Genomic DNA, 21012 nt, shown 5'->3' with positions numbered 1-21012 from the left:
ATAAATATCCCAATTTTTTTTTTTAAAAACACATTTTTTCCTCAGTTTTGGCCGATACGTTTTCTTCTACATATTTTTGTTTAAAAAAATCGCAATAAGCGTATATTGATTGGTTTGCGCAAAAGTTATAGCGTCTACAAAATACGGAATAGATTTATGGCATTTTTAAAAAAAACATTTTTTTAATTTTTTTAGCGGCGATCGCGATTTTTTTGGTGACTGCGACATTATGGCGGACACATCGGACACTTTTGACACATTTTTGGGACCAATCACATTTATACAGCGATCAATGCTATAAAATTGCATTGATTACTGTGTAAATGTGACAGGCAGTGAAGGGGTTAACCACTAGGGGGCGGGGAGGGGTTAATGTGTTTCCTAGGGAGTGATTACTAACTGAAGGGGGAGGGGACGCACTAGGGGAGGAGACCGATCTGTGTTCCTCCGTTCTGGGAACACAGATCGCTCTCCTCAGAGCTGACAGGCTGTGGATCTGTGTGTTTACACACACAGATCCACATGCCGGCCCGGTTAACGGGCAATCGCGGGTGCCCGGCGGACATCGCGGCCGCCGGGCACACGCACCGGGTCCCGAGGAACGCGGCGGGCGCGCGCGCTCCCGGCGGCGCGCGCGCGCCCCCTAGACGCCCGGGAATCCCAGGACGTCATATGACGTCCACCCAGGATGGGAGATCCCATCTGGGGACGTCATATGACTATGGGCGGTAGGGAAGTGGTTAAACAGCGGTAAAGCGCCACTAAACAGGGCCATCTTAATGCATGGGCACCCCGTGTGCATAGGGGCCCCATGATAATCTTGCATTACATCATACTTTCCAACTGTCCCCAGTCATGCTTTTACTAAGATGTCCCAGGATGGCCGTGTCCTGGGCAGCGTCCCGGAACCAGTACTGTGCCCTCCTGACCTACCCTGTACTGTGCCTTTCTGCCTTCCTCTGTACTGTGCCCTTTGTGTTGATTAGTCTTTGATTTATGGCATGTGTTCTCATTGTTTAAAATTAATTTTATTTAAAGTACTAATCAATATATTTTTAATTCTATCAACTATTCATACTATAATACTTCAGAGTAGGGGTGCAAATTGGGGCAGGCTGGTAGGGGCCCCAGTGTTTTACTTTGCCCAGGGGCCCATGATGTTATTAAGACGACCCTGCCGCTAAAACGAACTGCACTTTAGCGCTAACGCCCTAGTGTGAAAGGGGTCTTACTGTGTGGGGATGATGACACTAGACAGAGAGAGAGGTCTGTGTTCCTGATTACTATGAATCACAGATCTCTCTCACTTTGTCTGTGGCAGAACGATGGTCTGCCTTGTTTACATAGGCAGACCGCTGTTCTGTCATTCCCGAGAACGATCGTGGGTGACCGGTAGTCAAATCACAGTGGGAGCCGGTCGCCGGCAGCGAGCGTGCCTTAAACCAGGGAGCGCGGACAACGTACAGGTACGTTGTTTCCTGCACCCAGGCTGCCCTGCCGCAGTATGTGCGGTTGGCGGTCCGGAACTGGTTAAAAGGTGAACTTATCCTTTACCAGAGCATGATTTGGCTGCTCAGCATGCGCTTGTACTGAGCGCCTAAGTGCTTCCGTGTGTGAGGGTAACCTGAAGGAAAAGAGATTTTTTTTCTCTCATTGGGGCACTTCAATTGTTCACTCAGCAAACGCTCTTCTGCTGAGTGTTAAGAGAGCCCGACGCTCCTTTCCTGATGTGCGCCCAATGGGTCTCCGGTGCGGTTCTGGAGACAGGCAGGGAGGTGAGTAGGAGATAAATAGCACAATGTTAAAAATATTAAAAATTTAGGTCGCCAAAAAGCCCCTTTTGCTTTTAAAAGCCTCGGACATTCCTAAAAGTACCTCAGATTTAACCACTTGTTGACCAGCCGCCGTCATTATACGGCGGCAGGTTGGCTCGTCCCCGCAAATTGCCGTATCGGTACGGCGGTCCCTTTAAGAACTATAGCAGACACGCGCGTGCGTGCCTGCTGCACGGCGGCGAAGCTGATGCGCATGGCTGGTGGCCGCGATGTCCGCCGGCCACCCGCGATCGCTCCACAGAGAGCGAGAACGGGGATATGTCAATGTAAACAAACAGATCCTCATTCTGTCATGGGGAGAAGAGAGAGATCTGCTGTTCCTAGTGATCAGGAACAGTGCTCTCTCTCTTCTTCCAGTCAGTCCCCTCCCCCCACAGTTAGAAACACCTCCCTAGAGAACACTTAACCCCTTGATCGCCCCCTAGTGTTAACCCCTTCCCTGCCAGTGTCATTTACACAGTAATCAGTGCATTTTTATAACACTGACCGTTGTATAAATGTCATTGGTCCCAAAAAAGTGTCAAAAGTGTCTGATCTGTCCGCTGCAATGTCGCAGTCATGCTAAAAATCACAAATCACTGCCATTACTAGTAAAAAAAAATAGTAAAAATGCCATAAATATATTCCCTATTTTGTAAACGCTATAACTTTTGTGCAAACCAATCAATATACGCTTATTGCGATTTTTTTTTTTTTTACCAAAAATATGTAGAAGAATACATATTGGCCTAAACTGATGAATAAATGTGTTTTTTTTTTTTTTGGATATGTATTATAGCACAAAGTAAAAAATATTTTTTTTGTCTTTCAAAATTGTTGGTCGTTTTTTGTTTATAGTGTAAAAAATAAAAACCACAGAGGTGATCAAATACCACCAAAAGAAATCTCTATTTATGGGAAAAAAAGGATGTCAATATTGTTTGGGTAGAGTGTTGCACAACCACACAATTGTCAGTTAAAGCGACGCAGCTCCGTATCGAAAAAATGCCTGGTCATTTAAGGGAGTAAATCCTTAAGTGGTTAAATACGGTCTTGATTAAAATTATTATTTTTTTTTTATCAGGACAAGTAGATTGGGACCCCGATTTAGTCCGTTATGGCCCGTACACCCCTTTCATCCGATATTATTCGATCGGACAAGCATGAAAATTTTCCTCGTACGATACCAGATTGTACGATTTTCGTTTAGTCAGTATAGTTGACGTCCGAAAATACAATACAAATACATTACAACACATGACATCATTTCCGATTTTTTTTTTCCTGTCGTACGAGAATTTTCGGGACTTTAGTTACCTATTCAATTTCTACTTGCGACGATTAAGCGAAAAAAGTCGTACGATATTCGGATCGTGTGTACAGGCCATTAGACAAGTCGTTTTTTAAATTTCCACACCCCCGCGTTCAGTTCTACTTGAACATTTCTAAATGTTCCCAAATCTTCACTGTTCCATTTCAGATCCACTTCCCATGTGATGACACACAGCTCACACAATAGTCATATTTTGGGGAAGACTGATCAAACAAAGAGAGCTGGGTTTACATTACAGCATGATCATAACAATGCTACATCACACAACAACATAACTGTACACAACACTGACACTGTACACAAAGTTTTTTTTTTTACCTATTTGAAAAACTTTATTGGGACCCTAACAGGAAGAGATTTATGTTGCAGGAAGCGATGGTAAGCATGCGTGTCCACGGCCATACGCAGCCAGAATGCAAGACTGGATTAAGGGGTTGTGGAATGTGCGTGTGACGTATGCGCGCTCGTCTCGGAAGTGGAGGCGGAGGCGTGGTTGCCGGGGTGACGGCGGGATGGGGAAAGAGCAGGAGCTTCTGGAGGCCTCCCGCACCGGTAACCGGGCAGCGGTAGAGAGGTTGTTGGGGGGGAAGCGGTTGAGTGGGGCCGGTCCAGGAGGAGCCTCGGGGGGCGGAGCTGGAGTATCTGGAGGAGGGTCTTCTTCTAGTCACCCGCTAAGCAGCCTGCTCAGGTGAGCTATAGGAACACCGATAAGCACATAGAGACTTGGCTTGGAGCCACATTACCTTGATAAGGGGAGGGAGGCACTCATTTCTTTTCCCAATGTTCCCCTTAAAGCCTTTGTTTTGTAAATATTGGTGCATTGGCCCCATTCACACTGATTGGACCTTTCCCACACTGTGTTTACATTGTGATCCCAATGGCACACTGTTCGATCAGTGTCTGTGTTCATGTCTAATGTATGGGTGGGGTTCTGGAAGCAGACTTCACCTGCCATGGCACTGAACTTGTGCTTGTTTATACTTTGCCAATCATTGAATCAGCAGTTAGGTGACATAAGAAAGCCATGTACTGTCTAGCCTGCAGATGTGTCATCAGCGAAGGTGTCACACCTTTATGTGGTTCATCAGGTATTACCTTCCCTTTTATTTTATTATTCTTGTAGATTGTGGTCAGGGCCTTCTTACTTTTTGTTTGTGTGGGTTTATTTTGTGTTTTTTTGGCTTTGGACTATTATTATATGGGCTTTATATAGCAAAAACGGTAATAATAATAAAAATTGCACAAGTCCAAATCAGGTGCCTATAATTATTATAGCAGCGCTACTGTCATAAAGTTTATGATCAGCTTTCATGTGTATATGGTACACACAAGTAGTAGTAGTTGACAGATGATGTGAAGAAAGTCCCAGAAACCTCAGATGGAAAACTTGCTATGTTATAACTTTAAACACCCCACATTGAAGTCTGTGCATCGCACTCCCCTTTGGGGTTCACACTCACCAGAAGGTTGTATATATCAGGAATGGATTGATAAACCACAGATCTCCACAGCAACAAGGAAGGTGTCACAGCATATCCACCGGTTCTCTGGGCAGAAAAAAAGGCTCCAATAGTGTAATTCAGTTTTTCTCTCTTTTACTCTCCTAGACAGAAGGTGTCTGAAGTTCCCAGGCCAAGGATTTATATAGTGCCAACAGTTTGCGCAGCGCTTTACAACATGAGGACAGACAGTACAGTTATAATACCACCACCCCCTCCCTTTAGAATGTAAGCTCTACCTTGCAGGGCCCTCCTGTACCTTTTTGTATTGAACTGTACTGTAATTGTGTTGTCCCCCCTATACATTGTAAAGCGCTGCGTAAACTGTTGGCGCTATATAAATCGCATATAATAATACAAATGAATACAGGAGGGATCAGAGGGTCCTGCTTGTTAGAGCTTACAATCTAGATTACTACTATTTCCTACACGTGGCTAGTGGTAAAATGAAAGACAAGCACATGTTTTCTTATAGCTGTATTTAATCCCAAAATCAAATGTAGTTTACCAATCCCTAAGTGTTAGAATAATTTCCTTTTTTTTTTTTTTTTTTTTGCCGTTATTTCAACCTAACGACACAGCCAGAAACATAATTCCTTCTTTGGGATTGTTTACACCGGAACTGGTGTGTTCCTGCGCCTTAATATTTTTTTGACAGCCCATTCGTTTCAACGCGGGAATGCGCAAAAAGTATGGCAAGAGTGATTTAAAAAAAAATTGCACTGCACCAAACTGCATGGTGATGCGATCCCATGTTGTTTGGTGACTGCAAACATGCTGTGTTTGTTAGATGTGTTCTTAATGACACCCATGCTCATCTAGGTTTGGCAACACATTCCTGTGCGATGTGGGAAAAAAAGCGCCTTTCCCACACTGCGTTGGCCTTAGACAGCCCATAGATGATTTGATTTTCTTTCCTTCCACCAAGGGTGGAAGGAAAGAAAATCACTTGATTTCCCCCATCAACATAGACAGTGTTAATGTGGGATTGCCTCTCGCAGCGCTGTTGTGTTCAGCAAGGGTGGGGGGATGCGAGAAGCCTTCCAGGCTGTCAGAACACAATGTCAATAGCCCCCTGCAGTAATCGCATTTAAAAAATCAGACAGGCTGGTTGTACCCAAGTCGATCAATGGATAGCCAGTCCCTGCTGAACTGGTCGAATTTTGATTCATGTATGGACGGCGTTAAGGTGTTTTCACCCTGGACGAATGAAACACCTTTGGTCAGCAACATTACCAATCTGTGGAGAGGGTAGTGTTAGATGCCTGGCCGATTTAGATGGACTTCTGGCTAACACGTAGAGCAACATTTTTTTGGGAGATAAAGCTTTTACATAAATGAACAAAGGCTGACTATTGCAGGCACCCTTATCGATGGTGAAGCGGAACTAAAGGCAAAAAAAAAAAATGGGAACAGGTAGGCTTTTTATTGCAGAGGATTTCAACGTCTCTGCTGCAGTAAAATAAACATGCCTGCCTGTTTGCAATTAAGATGGCCAAGCACTGGTACCCGGAAGAAGCCAGGGAGAAGAGACTGGCACCAACGAGGGAACTCATGGGCTTTTGTGCCGTTGGAGCATAGGTGAGTATTCTTGTCATGTGTTTTTTTTTTTTTTTTTTTTTTAACTTTAGTTTAGTTTATTGAAAACAAACTACAAATTATACTTGTCAAGCCAATACAGTGGCACAGTACTATCCAACAGTGTATACAAAAGGGAACTGTCACAGGACTGGGGTATTAAAGCCTGTAAACTCAGTACAAGTATTCTTGTCTTTAGTTCTGCTTTTACTGCCACTGTAACACTTTACACTTCATGCCAAAGGGGTTGTAATCCCTTATACGCACTGAAATGGCTGGTCTTTGGTGATACATAGAACAACTCCTCCTGTATAAGTTGTACCTGTTTATCTGCAGTCTTCTCTTGTCCACATCTGTTCAAAGTGCTGAATTTCTAAAGCTTGTCTGAGCTGTCAGAAAATAGGGGACAGAGAGCGGAAGTTACACTCTGCAGAACTCAGCGAGGAGAGCTGATTGGAGGGAGGGGACACCCCTTTACACAGCACACAGGAACAGAGCTGAGGCTGTCAGTCAGCTGGAGGTCCCTGCCCTGTCACCATTTTTCTCTTGGTGTCAGGAAAACTTGTCAGAAGTGATTCATGCTGATAACAGCATATAGAAATGACCCTTGGTGCTCTTAATTTTGGCAAGTACACACTATAGAGGGATATGCTTTGTTTATATTTCATGTCAACGTCTTTAACTCTAAAGCCTTGTACACACGATCAGATTTTCTGAGGGGAAATGTGTGATCACAGGCTTTTGTGAGAAAATCCGACCGTGTGTATGCTCCATCGGGCAATTGTTGTAGGATTTTCAGCGGACAAATGTCCGTTGTCGGATTTTCCGATCGTGTGTACACAAGTCCGTCGGACAAAAGTCCAAAGTACAAACACGCTTGCTCGGAAGCAAGGACGAGCCAGAAGCGGTCGGTCTTGTAAACTAGTGTTTGTAATGGAGAATTAATATTTGTGACGTGACAAATTATGAAATGTCGAAATGCAGCACACATTCTCTTCTTCTTTTAATGGGATAATAATGAAGCTGCTTTGCTGGTGATACTGATGGAGTTATTGCAAACTAATTTTCAAAGGCTTTTTTTTTTTTCTAGTGATAGCAAGAATAATAATTTTTTTTTGGGGGGGGGGGGCAAGTTACCACAACATCATTATCCCGTAGATTTTAAGATCAAAGATACAACTATGTTGGTGTCTCTTGTCAATTTTACATTGTATTTTTTAAAATGTAACTGCCTATTCACAAACTGTCATTTGAAGTAAAACACATAGCCAAGTATTATTCTCCACAATTTTTTTTATTGTGCATTAAAAAAAGAAAACGCATAAAATTAGACATGCTATCTGCCAATAGAACCTAACCAAAAAGTGCATTCTATGCATCCAAAAATATATCAAATATACCAAATCAAATTAGGGCTGAAACGATTAATTGATATTATCGATGATAATCGATAATGAAAATTGTTGTTAACGATTTTCATTATCGATTAGTTGGTCCGCACCTTCCTCCCTGTCCATCCGTTAAAATCCTCCTCCTGTGTACAAGGCGCCGCCGTATGTGACCAGGCACGTTCCCGCGCCGCACATCCGTGCCCCCCCTCCTCGCTGGCGTCAGCTCCCCATTGATCTTCTCAGCCCTGCCCGCTGCTGCCTCAAGGGAACAGAGAGGCGAGAAGCAGCCGTGAGGAGAGCTGAGCTGCACACTGTGTGTGAAAGGTAGCAGCTAATGGCTAGTAATAACACAGTAAAAACAGAACCTCAGTACATTTATTTTTTGACAAGTGCCCCATGAATGATCCTCCTAAGTAACTCCTAAGTATTCCTGGGGGGGGGGGAGTGCCCCATCATTTATGTTCCGAAGGCGGGTGGAAGAGTGCCCCATCATTGGTTTTCCTGGGGAATCGGAATAGTGCCCCATTGGTGTTCCTGGGAGGGGAAGGGGGGGGGGGATAGGCCCCCATTGGTGTTCCTGGGAGGGGAAGGGGGGGGAATAGGCCCCCATTGGTGTTCCTGGGAGGGGGAGGGGAATAGTGCCCCGTCATTGGTGTTCCTGAAAGGAATAGTATCCCATTATTGGTGTTGGTATTCCCAGGAGGAATAGTGCCCCATCATTGGTGTTCTTGGGAGGGGAATAGTACCCCATCTTTGATGTTCCCGGGAGGGGGAGCGGAATAGTGCCCCATCATTGGTGTTGGTATTCCCGGGAGGAATAGTGCCCCATCATTGGTGTTCCCAGGAGGAATAGTGCCCCATCATTGGTGTTCCCAGGAGGAATAGTGCCCCATCATTGGTGTTCCCAGGAGGAATAGTGCCCCGTCATTGGTGTTCCCGGGAGGAATAGTATCCCATCATTGGTGTTGGTATTCCCAGGAGGAATAGTGCCCCATCATTGGTGTTCCGGGGGGTGGGTGGATTAGTGCCCCATCATTGGTTTTCCTGGGGGGGGGGAATAGTGCCCCATTGGTGTTCCTGGGAGGGGAAGGGGGGGAATAGTGCCCCATTGGTGTTCCTGGGAGGGGAATAGTGCCCCATCATTGGTGTTCCTGGGAGGGGGAGGGGAATAGTGCCCCATCATTGGTGTTGGTGTTCCTGGGAGGAATAGTACCCCATCATTGGTGCTGGTGTTCCCGGGAGGAATAGTGCCCCATAATTGGTGTTCCCGAGAGGAATAGTGCCCCATCATTGGTGTTCCCGGGAGGAATAGTGCCCCATCATTGGTGTTCCCGGGAGAAATAGTGCCCCATCATTGGTATTCCCGGGAGAAATAGTGCCCCATCATTGGTATTCCCGGGAGAAATAGTGCCCCATCATTGGTGTTCCCGGGAGGAATAGTGCCCCATCATTGGTGTTCCCGGGAGGAATAGTGCCCCATCATTGGTGTTCCCGGGAGGAATAGTGCCCCATCATTGGTGTTCCCGGGAGGAATAGTGCCCCATCATTGGTGTTCCCGGGAGGAGTAGTGCAACCATCATTGGTGTTCCCGGGAGGAATAGGGCCCCATCATTGTTGTTCCGGGGGGGTGAGTGGAATAGTGCCCCATCATTGGTTTTCCTGGGGGGGGAATAGTGACCCATTGGTGTTCCTGGGAAGGGGAAGGGGGGGGGATAGTGCCCCATTGGTGTTCCTGGGAGGGGAATAGTGCCCCATCATTGGTGTTCCTGGGAGGGGGAAGGGAATAGTGCCCCATCATTGGTGTTGGTGTTCCCGGGAGGAATAGTGCCCCATCATTGGTGTTCCTGGGAGGAATAGTGCCCCATCATTGGTGTTCCTGGGAGGAATAGTGCCCCATCATTGGTGTTCCCGGGAGGAATAGTGCCCCATCATTGGTGTTCCCGGGAGGAATAGTGCCCCATCATTGGTGTTCCCGGGAGGAATAGTGCCCCATCATTGGTGTTCCCGGGAGGAATAGTGCCCCATCATTGGTGTTCCCGGGAGGAATAGTGCCCCATCATTGGTGTTCCCGGGAGGAATAGTGCCCCATCATTGGTGTTTTATTCTGCAGTTTGAGTGTAACACTCAGTTTTTTCATTATTACTTTTAAATAAACGGAACAATGGCATATTACGTTTTTTTAAATGATTTTATTCGATTAATCCAAAAAATAATCGGCCAATTAATTGATTATGAAAATAATCGTTGTGGCCCTAAATCAAATCATTATTCAACAAAAAAAATAATGTCAAAGCAATAACTCCGAGGCCAATTATAAATAACACGTTATCTCCTCCGATTCCGCAACATGGCTGGTTGACGAATGGAAATGAAAAGCGCTAAGTGAAAAGAAAAGCAAAGCGAGAATCAACACTCACCAAACTTCTACTAACAGGAAATTAGCAGAAGGAGCCCAAAGAGTTGCAAGACAAGTTTGAGCCAACGCCCTTCGGACAAAAGTCCATGGTTTTGTTGGCCAACACTCGGGTCATGTGTACGAGGTTTAAAGCCTCGTACACATGATGGGAGTGTTGGCCAACAGAGCGTTAGACTTTTGTCCGAAGGGCGTGTGGCAGGAACTTGTCTTGCATACTAACGGCACACAATTGTCGGCCAACAAACACGAACGTAGTGATGTACTGCGTGGAATTTCAGCTCTTGAGCCCCACCGTTTTGGCACCTTCTACTAATGTCATGTTTTGGTGAGCTTAGATTCAGAGCATGCGTGTTTGTACTTTGGACTTTTGTGTGACGGCCTTGTGTACACACGATACAAAAATCTGACAACAGACCGTTGTCTGCCGAAAATTTATTAGCCTGCCATCTAACATTTGTTGGAGGAAAGTTGGACAACAATTGTCTGAAGGAGAGTACTAACGGTAGGATTTTAGGCAAACAGTCTGTCATCACGCAATTCCCAGCCAAAAATCCGATTGTGTGTTCGAGGCTTAAGGCTGGGTTCACACTTTTGCGAATTAGATGCGTCTTTTCCCGCATCCAATTCGCATGACAGAGTGTGACCAGTTCTCAATGCAGCTGATTTACACATCTTCCGGGCGGCCGTGGAGCACACAGCAGAAGGATCCTTTGGCTCCGTTTCAGGTTTGAATTCAGCCAAAAATTCGGACCTGAAATGATGAATGGGGGGGCACCAGACCCCCTGCTGCGAGCCACGCCACACAGTGTGAACCCAGCGTCAGGGCTCGTTCACACCATACGTGCATGAAAATGAATGGGAAAACCATGCATATTTCACTTTCAGAGACCTCAATTTCACATCAGTCTTCATGTGCTTCAGTCATGTGTCCTATTCACACAAATGATGTCATTTCGTGTTTTTTTTTCCCATGCAGAAAAACTGCATACATGTTGCAGATTCCTGCACAGAAAAAGGAAACTGGTGTGAAGGATGCTTTACTGCTATGCTGTCTGGAGAGTTTGGTCTGCTAAAGGAAGTTTTGAAAAGTAACAGACTTATGCCCCGTACACACGGTCGGATTTTCCGATGGAAAATGTCCGATCGGAGCGTGTTGTCGGAAATTCCGACCGTATGTGGGCTCCATCGGACATTTTCCATCGGATTTTCCGACGCACAAAGTTGGGGAGCAGGAGATAAAATGTTCCGACAACAAATTCCGTTGTCGGAAATTCCAATCGTGTGTACACAAATCCGACGGACAAAGTGCCACGCATGCTCAGAATAAATAAAGAGATGAAAGCTATTGGCCACTGCCCCGTTTATAGTCCCGACGTACGTGTTTTACGTCACCGCGTTCAGAACGATCGGATTTTCCGACAACTTTGTGTGACCGTGTGTATGCAAGACAAGTTTGAGCCAACATCCGTCGGAAAAAATCCATGGATTTTGTTGTCGGAATGTCCGAACAAAGTCCGACCGTGTGTACGGGGCATTAGGCCTCTTTCACACGGACTGTCCGTTCAGGTCCGCCTGTCAGTTTTTTAGGCGGACCTGAACGGACACTCCGTGGAGGTCTATGGAGCGTCGGATGTCAGCGGTGACATGTCCGCTGACATCCGACCCGCTCCGATCTGAAAATGTGTAACGGAGGAAAACCCTACTTTTTCATCCGTTATCGGATCGGGTGACGACGGACTCTATGGTCCGTCATCATCCGATCCCCCCCATAGGGGAGAGCGGCGCTCTAACAGGTCCGTCGCTGCACAGTGTGCAGCGACTGACCTGTCATTTTCCTGCTCAGTGGGGATTGGCGGAGCGATCCCCGCTGAGCAAGCGGATGTTCACGGGCAGATCATCACTGATCCGGCCCATGTGAAAGAGCCCTAACTGTTTGTTTCACTAGGGGATGATAAAAGAAGGCTAATGCAGCCACCACTTTTGTGTTTTAATACCGCTTTAAGTTGTGATGCGTTAATAAATTTGGTTGGAATACAGTATACATAAGGCCAGGTTCTCATGTATCCATATCCCCTTTTGTAAGTTTTTTTAATTTGATTTATTTATTTATTTTTTGTGCATTTTTTTTTTACGCTCATTGTGGACATGTTTTTATTGTGTTTTCTTGATGCTTTAATATGCATTTTCATATACCATATGTTCTTGGTTCGGCCAGCGAGGATTTATTTCCTGTAGTGATATAATCATTGTATGCTTTGGTACAATCTACTTAGATGTGAACTGCTCCACTGGGTAAAATGCTCCTCTGATACATCCATTATTTTGAATTACAGTGCTGATGTTCTAATGTGAAGACCTTGTTCATACATTTCCTAACGCATACTTTGGAACATGTTAAAACGCATGTCAATAAAGGCAATGTTATAGGTCAAGCCTAATCACAAATCTGCATCATGTTTTTGAAAATATCTGGTCTGGTTTGTTTGTCTCCTTCCATGTGTTTTCTGGCCCAAGGGCATCAGTGGTAAAGCATGAAATGCAAGTGTGGTGCATTGTGCATGCGTTTTCATGAGTTTTCAGTCATTGATTAGAAGCCTAAATCAGTTTTTTATTGGCCAACATAAAAAAAGCATGTAAACGCATGTGCAGAACACGCTTCAACATGCATTGAAAAACACATGAAAAAGAAAATGTAATTGTGTGAAACTAGCCTAATTGTTTACGCAAGCAGATAAAGGATGGTAAGAGCCGGTTCACACTGAGGCACCACGACTTGCAGCGCGACTGCCTCAGGCGACCTGCACACGACAGCAGCGGCAACTTGCAGAACGACTTCTATATAGAAGTCAATGCAAGTCGCCCCCAAAGTCGTACAGAAACCTTTTTCTAAGTCTGAGCAACTTGCGTCGCTCCAATTAGAACGGTTCCATTGTACAGAACGGAACACGACTTGTCAGGCGGCTAAGTCGCCTGACAAGTCGTCCCAGTGTGAACCAGCTCTAAATTGTTTTCTTGTTTACAATATAAAGATGACATTTTCTCCCAGAATCAGATACATGCTGTTCCTGTGAGGGGGAGGGGAATAGTGCCCCATCATTGGTGTTCCTGGGAGGGATAGTACCCCATCATTGGTGTTGGTACATGCTTTAAGTTTGTGTGTGTTTTGTGGTTTTATTTATTTTTTTTGTTTTTTTAAAGTTTGTAGGAGAAACGATTGTCGGATCATGCATGTTTCAGTCTGATTGTGCAATCTTCTTTTAGTTTACGAACAAGGCTTAATGTCCATGGGACGTTTTGCAACCTCTCTTGAACGATGTAACTTGACAGATAGTAACCAACGTTTAAAACCGTCAGTTTTGGTGCGTTTACATGCTGCGTTTTGCGTTTAGAAGCATTTTTTTCAAATAGTCAAACGCCTGTAAACAAAACACGGCTAAACGTGAGTTACCGCTTTTACATGCGTTTGCAAGCTGTTACAGCCGTTTGGCATTTTAAATGCCTCTGAACATCCGTCGTGAATGCTTTTTTTTTTTTTTTTTTGCTTTCCAAAAAACGCTTCTAAACTAAACTGCTATAAATGCCCGTGTACATGTACTGATAAGATAATATAGAGGAGAGTTCAGGGGCAGCTGAAAAAAATGCCCAACTGCTCCTAAATGCCCGTTTACCAGCAGCAGTGTACATGAAGCCTAAATATGTAGCACGAGGGCCTACTTAAACTATCAGTTGTGTGTTTGTTTTTTTTTGTTTTGTTTACAAACGTTTTTATTAATGTCGTTTTAAGCAAGTACACAATTGAATTGCACAGAGAGAACAAAAAGTACATTTGTGAATCAAGGTGTGATTGTACCAGTATACATCTCTCATTGAGGCTATAGAATAGGAAAATTATAAAATAACAGAGTACAGAATAAAGGAAAAAATAATAGAAGAAACATTATTGCTTCTGCGAGATAACAAATAAATGACTACATGTGAGGTATGTTCAATTCTAGAAAAACTATGTAAAAGAAGCAACGGTTCTGGTTATATTATTGATAGAAAAAATCAATCCAATCATTATAGATTGGGGAGGGGAAACCCTCATTGATCGATTTATACCTGGCAGGCTGACCAGTTCGCCCACTTGTGCTCGAAGATGTGCATGGAGTCCATGAGAGTGTGATGCACTCTTTCCATTAGTCTAATGGATTCCATGCGAAGGAGCACCTGTGGCCCAGGAACAGAAGGACATTGCCAATTTAGGGCAATTGCCCATTGGATGACACTAAAGAGTGTATGTGCCAACTTTTGATGGGGGGAGAGACCTCCGGGAGCTTGGCAAATAAGATGCACATCTGATAGGCAAGCTCACAGGTACGGAGCACCCGTGAGGAGGTTCGATGCCATAAAGATTTAAGAACCATACAGCTCTAGAACGTATGTAGAAGAGTGCCCCTGTCCCGACATCCCCTGAAATGTGTCGGGAACCAGTGGGTAAATTCTGTGCAATCTGGAGGGGGTATGTAATTTGACTACAGTCTCTTTAATAGTGATAGAGTGTGTGCATTTATGCATATGAGACCATGTCATACCAGTCCTCCACCGAGATCTACCGGTCCACCTGCCATCCCAACATAGCTATAGGTTTGGCTGTAGTATCATGATCATTAACCACTTCAGCCCCGGACCATTTGGCAGCTCAATGACCGAACTTTTTACAATTTGGCACTGCGCTGCTTTAACTGGTAATTGCGTGGTCATGCAATGTTGTACCCAAACGAAATTTGTGTCCCCCCCCCCCCCCACAAATAGAGCTTTCTTTTGATGGTATTTGATTGCCTCTGCGATTTTTATTCTTTGCGATCTAAACGGAAAAAGAAAATTTTGAAGAAAAAATATTTTCAAATTTTTGTTAGAAGAAAAATCCAACAAACTCAATTTTTTTTTTTTTAAAGGGTAAATTTATTAAGATTTACAAAATTTACAGTTTCATGTCATACTGTATTGTTTACATACAATGCAACAGGTCACATTACAGACTGTTCTCAATCATCTAAACTGTAACACTATTAATACATCTCCTTTTTTTTTTAACTTAGAAAATAACCAATAAAGTTTGATTTCACAAGTCATCTGCTGCACTGTTACTTTCTCCATCTACCATATTATGCATCTTATCCACATTCCTTCTGTTTCATTTGTCCTTTCGCATCACATGTATTCAACATTTTTATCATCCTATCCTTGTCGGTAGTAGTAAGTTTTTTACACTGCAATTTCTCCAGATATGTTTTGAATCCACTTTCCCCATACTTTATCAAACTTTTTATTACTGCCTCTGGCCTGGTATGTAAGTTTATACATTGGTATGGCGTTATCTACCAATTTTAACCAGTCCTGTAAAGAAGGGGGGTCTGAGTGTTAAAATTTTAGAGCCAATGCTTTCTTAGCGTAACAAAATACTATTCTCAGAAGGGTCTTTTGTGATGTGGGCAATTCCTCCTCCCCCAAGTCTCCAAGAAGACACCTAGCTGGGGAGTATATATTTGGAAGTTCGAGTTTCTCCTCCATATAAGCAAGGATCTCCTTCCAATATAACACTACCCGAGGGCATTGCCATACCATATGGAAGAAGTTCCCCACCGCTACATTACAGCGGGGGCAATCTGGGAGTTCCCTCCTACCCATTTTGTGTAGTCTTTCCGGTGTATAGTAAATTCTATGCAAAAAATTGAACTGAAGTATTTTATCTCTAGCTGAGATTACAGAGGAAAGCATTGTATCCAACACCTTCGTCCAAGTCTCCTCCTCCAGGGATGGTATATCTATCTTCCACTGTGCCGCCACCCTCTCCACCCTAGGGTTAGAGGATGGCAGCAGAGTCGCATAATACCTAGAGATCATTTTTGCATGGTCTTCCTCTGCAATCAGCTTTTTCCCTACAGAAGGGACTAAACTGATTGTGCCTTTAAAATTTGGAAAGGACAAAGATAGTCAACTGAAAGCACCACATCCCATAATTGACTATAAAGTAGAAATATGAAGGGGGAAAAGGGGAAAAAAGAGTTTTTTTCCCCCCAGGGACTTTTAAGGTGCTCTTTAAATCAACAGTTTAATCACACAATTTCTGTACATTTATATAAAAAAGGTTTTTATTAAATCCAGATTAAAACATAAGTGCCTCACATGAGAGACTGAGACATAATTCTAAAATACTTAGACATGAACAATTTCACCTAGATTCTTTCACATTATACAGTGCAACATAAGGCAACTAATCAAAGGTGCCATGACAATCTGCCACTTGCTCTGCTCGACATGTTTCGCTCTAGTATGAGCTTCTTCAGGAGTTTTTAAAGGGCAATGATTGTAGTGGACTCTAAATAATGAGAAAATAGGCAACAATCAATACATCAATAATTTAAACATGTTACAAAACGAACTCAATGCTATTGGGTTCAAATTAGTAGAGTCAAAATTAGTACAGAACATTCCAATAAACACGTAAGTTTGAAGCCAAACAATCCAATCAATTATGTATAGAACATTTAAGTTTACATATCTTACCAGGCTGTAGTGCACCAATGTAACGTAAATGCTTGAATAAAATAAATCTACTGCCAATTTCAGACCGGGGTGTTCTCATATAGGAGGGACCTCGCTGCCAATAAGGGGACCACAGGGGAATATAAAGTATTTAAAGAAGGCCCTTTAAAAACAACAGATAAACTATAGATTAAAAAAGAGGGATGGCATTTAATATGATTCACCTTTGAATTTAGGGAGTATATTACCTTTTATAGAACCAATATATAAATCCTAGCCTGGAACATGAAAGTCTCACAGCCTAAACGAATTCGATGACTAGAGATGACACCATGCTCACTGGTGAATGCAAAATTTAAATGTCCACAGGGAGCGATTCCCCTCAGAGCAGTTTTCTAAACAGAGAGAAAAAGGGTACACAAAAAAGATCAATGGAAGTTTGAAGAATGCGGCTTACTGTCAATGGTGACAGGGCTACAAAAAGATAGCTTACTTTTAAAACATTGATGCGGCACAAGGACTGGGGAAAGCTTCACGCCTCCTCTGTGAAACGGCACCGGTAACAGAACTGTGAGCGGTATATGACCGCCTTTATATACCCCCATCCCGGCGGCATCTGATTTCACCGCCGGGATGCGGACGCTCATTGAGATTATCTGCGTCATGGCGTGGGGGGACGTAGCGGCGTCATTCTGACGTCAGCGGCGTCCATAGAGCTTAGTGCGCATGTATTAAGAGCCTGTAGAACGTATAGGCACCAGCGGCGCCATCTTGGTTAAGGGAAAAAGTAAGGGAAAGGCAAATAGATTTCGCCTTAAGACAAAACACCCATCCAAGAATGCTGTTATTATCCTAAGATCTTCAAGGAGATATTACCTAAGGTACTCTTAAGGGCTCATAAGAATAGTTATTTAACCTAAAGACCCCAACATGACATGACCGGACTCAATTGTATAAGGCCACCACCGAGGGGGTGATTGGCTCTTCACCCCCAACAGTGGGTGCCCCGGGCATCCGTGTGGTCTGGATTGACTGGGATAGCCCCAATATGAGAATCTTTTCAGAAAACTTTTACCAAATAAATTGGAAATGAAATCAGAATTTGTAAATATGTATTAGCACCTACAGCCTGCAAGATAAATAACAGCCCAGTGGAGGTTCAATGATATCACAAACAAAATACAAAATATATACGGTCAGATTACAGCTATTCATATCCATATTAACCAGCTCATATATGCAAATAATGGCAACTTAATTTGAGGTTAGTAATGTTGGATACAATTACTGACCTAATGAAAAAAGGAAAAAAAAAAAAAAAATTGTATCCAACATTACTAACCTCAAATTAAGTTGCCATTATTTGCATATATGAGCTGGTTAATATGGATATGAATAGCTGTAATCTGACCGTATATATTTTGTATTTTGTTTGTGATATCATTGAACCTCCACTGGGCTGTTGTTATTTATCTTGCGGGCTGTAGGTGCTAATACATATTTACAAATTCTGATTTCATTTCCAATTTATTTGGTAAAAGTTTTCTGAAAAGATTCTCATATTGGGGCTATCCCAGTCAATCCAGACCACACGGACGCCCGGGGCACCCACTGTTGGGGGTGAAGAGCCAATCACCCCCTCGGTGGTGGCCTTATACATTTGAGTCCGGTCATGTCATGTTGGGGTCTTTAGGTTAAATAACTATTCTTATGAGCCCTTAAGAGTACCTTAGGTAATATCTCCTTGAAGATCTTAGGATAATAACAGCATTCTTGGATGGGTGTTTTGTCTTAAGGCGAAATCTATTTGCCTTTCCCTTACTTTTTCCCTTAACCAAGATGGCGCCGCTGGCGCCTATACGTTCTACAGGCTCTTAATACATGCGCACTAAGCTCTATGGACGCAGCTGACGTCAGAATGACGCCGCTACGTCCCCCCACGCCATGACGCAGATAATCTCAATGAGCGTCCGCATCCCGGCGGTGAAATCAGACGCCGCCGGGATGGGGGTATATAAAGGCGGTCATATACCGCTCACAGTTCTGTTACCGGTGCCGTTTCACAGAGAAGGCGTGAAGCTTTCCCCAGTCCTTGTGCCGCATCAATGTTTTAAAAGTAAGCTATCTTTTTGTAGCCCTGTCACCATTGACAGTAAGCCGCATTCTTCAAACTTCCATTGATCTTTTTTGTGTACCCTTTTTCTCTCTGTTTAGAAAACTGCTCTGAGGGGAATTGCTCCCTGTGGACATTTAAATTTTGCATTCACCAGTGAGCATGGTGTCATCTCTAGTCATCGAATTCGTTTAGGCTGTGAGACTTTCATGTTCCAGGCTAGGATTTATATATTGGTTCTATAAAAGGTAATATACTCCCTAAATTCAAAGGTGAATCGTATTAAATGCCATCCCTCTTTTTTAATCTATAGTTTATCTGTTGTTTTTAAAGGGCCTTCTTTAAATACTTTATATTCCCCTGTGGTCCCCTTATTGGCAGCGAGGTCCCTCCTATATGAGAACACCCCGGTCTGAAATTGGCAGTAGATTTATTTTATTCAAGCATTTACGTTACATTGGTGCACTACAGCCTGGTAAGATATGTAAACTTAAATGTTCTATACATAATTGATTGGATTGTTTGGCTTCAAACTTACGTGTTTATTGGAATGTTCTGTACTAATTTTGACTCTACTAATTTGAACCCAATAGCATTGAGTTCGTTTTGTAACATGTTTAAATTATTGATGTATTGATTGTTGCCTATTTTCTCATTATTTAGAGTCCACTACAATCATTGCCCTTTAAAAACTCCTGAAGAAGCTCATACTAGAGCGAAACATGTCGAGCAGAGCAAGTGGCAGATTGTCATGGCACCTTTGATTAGTTGCCTTATGTTGCACTGTATAATGTGAAAGAATCTAGGTGAAATTGTTCATGTCTAAGTATTTTAGAATTATGTCTCAGTCTCTCATGTGAGGCACTTATGTTTTAATCTGGATTTAATAAAAACCTTTTTTATATAAATGTACAGAAATTGTGTGATTAAACTGTTGATTTAAAGAGCACCTTAAAAGTCCCTGGGGGGAAAAAAACTCTTTTTTCCCCTTTTCCCCCTTCATATTTCTACTTGATTGTGCCTTTACCATATTGAGCCATTACAGCGTGACGTAGCTGAAGATATCTGAAAAGAAAAGCATTGGGAATGGCGTACTCAATTTTCAGGTCTGTAAATGATCTAAAGACTCCTTCTCTGAACAGCTGGTGTGCATACTTAATCCCATATGTTGCCCAACATGCCCCTTTTGGTATTTTAGCTATTTCTGTAAGTTGGGGGTTATACCACAGTGGGGCATTGGGAGAACCCGCTAGGTTTGAGCCATTCATCTTAACATTACATAAATGAAATATTTTGTATGACAGCTTTAGAATGTCAGCACCTTGTTCCGGATAAGGTCCATTTCTATACAGTATATTAATCAATGCCTCATACGAATATACCTCCATTTCTATACAGTATATTAATCAATGCCTCATACGAATATACCTGAGCAGCTTGTGTTGCCACTGAGGCGAGATTCATCTTCGGAAAATCACACCAATGTACATGCGTTAGCTGAGCAGCTAGGTAGTAGCAGCGTAAATTCGGCAGGGCCAACCCTCCCTCTCTCATAGGTAAGTGAAGTGTTTCTAATGATATTCTAGCTGGTTTAGGTCCCCATAGAAAGGAGGAGACTGTCTTATTTACATCCGTGAACCATTTCTTGGGGATATATACTGGAGCGTGCCAGAGCAAGTACAGAAACCTGGGCAGATAAATCATTTTAAATGTGTTGATTTTCCCCAGTAAGCCAAGCGGCAACTTGGCCCAGGTCTGTGTACTCTCCTTTAGTCTTTTCCAAACCGGGGACAAGTTGTTGGACACATATAGATTCAGTGGCAACTGAATCTCAACCCCCAGATATCTGAATTTGTTAACTATTGTTAATGGGATGTCCTGTGGTATATCCGGAGCATACGTAGGATCCAGGGGAAGCACCACTGATTTACTCCAGTTCACCCTGAATCCCGAGTACCTCCCAAAGTCAGAAATTCTATTCAGGGCCATACGCAATGATCTCCCCGCCTCCTCTAAATACAACAGCATATCATCTGCGTATAAAGATGTTTTCTCCTCCCTGTCATTCATCATACAGCCCTTGATTGATCTATCCGCTCTCAGCAGAGCCGCCAATGGCTCTATTGCCAGGGCAAACAGCAGGGGTGATAAAGGACACCCCTGCCGTGTGCCTCTAGCTATTTTAAATTGCCCTGTAATAGTATTATTAATCCTTTATTCTAGCTTGGGGGTCTGCGTATAAGAGTTCAACCCATTTTATAAATTTGGGACCGAATCCCAGCCGACCAAGGACCGCAATCAAGTATGGCCATTCTATAGAATCAAACGCTTTATGCGTGT

The 21012-nt window shown here is 43.4% G+C and overlaps 1 protein-coding gene across 5 annotated transcripts in view; it reads left to right on the top strand.

Moving 5' to 3' along the window:
* Window positions 1-3582: 3582 nt before the first annotated feature.
* The window catches only part of ANKS1A (ankyrin repeat and sterile alpha motif domain containing 1A), a 175226-nt gene continuing 157796 nt past the window's right edge, over window positions 3583-21012 (top strand). For 2 of the 5 annotated variants that reach the window (XM_073616016.1, XM_073616015.1), the window contains exon 1: window positions 3583-3835. In XM_073616016.1, coding sequence (XP_073472117.1) covers window positions 3660-3835 — 176 coding nt within the window. In that variant the 5' untranslated portion in view covers window positions 3583-3659. The remainder of the gene's footprint in view (window positions 3836-21012) is intronic. The other 3 variants (XM_073616019.1, XM_073616018.1, XM_073616020.1) reach the window with 2 other exon arrangements.

Source organism: Aquarana catesbeiana, linkage group LG02 (genome assembly GCF_042186555.1).
Source record: "Aquarana catesbeiana isolate 2022-GZ linkage group LG02, ASM4218655v1, whole genome shotgun sequence".
Lineage (NCBI taxonomy): Eukaryota > Metazoa > Chordata > Amphibia > Anura > Ranidae > Aquarana > Aquarana catesbeiana.
This window is presented reverse-complemented; position numbering and strand designations above follow the sequence as displayed.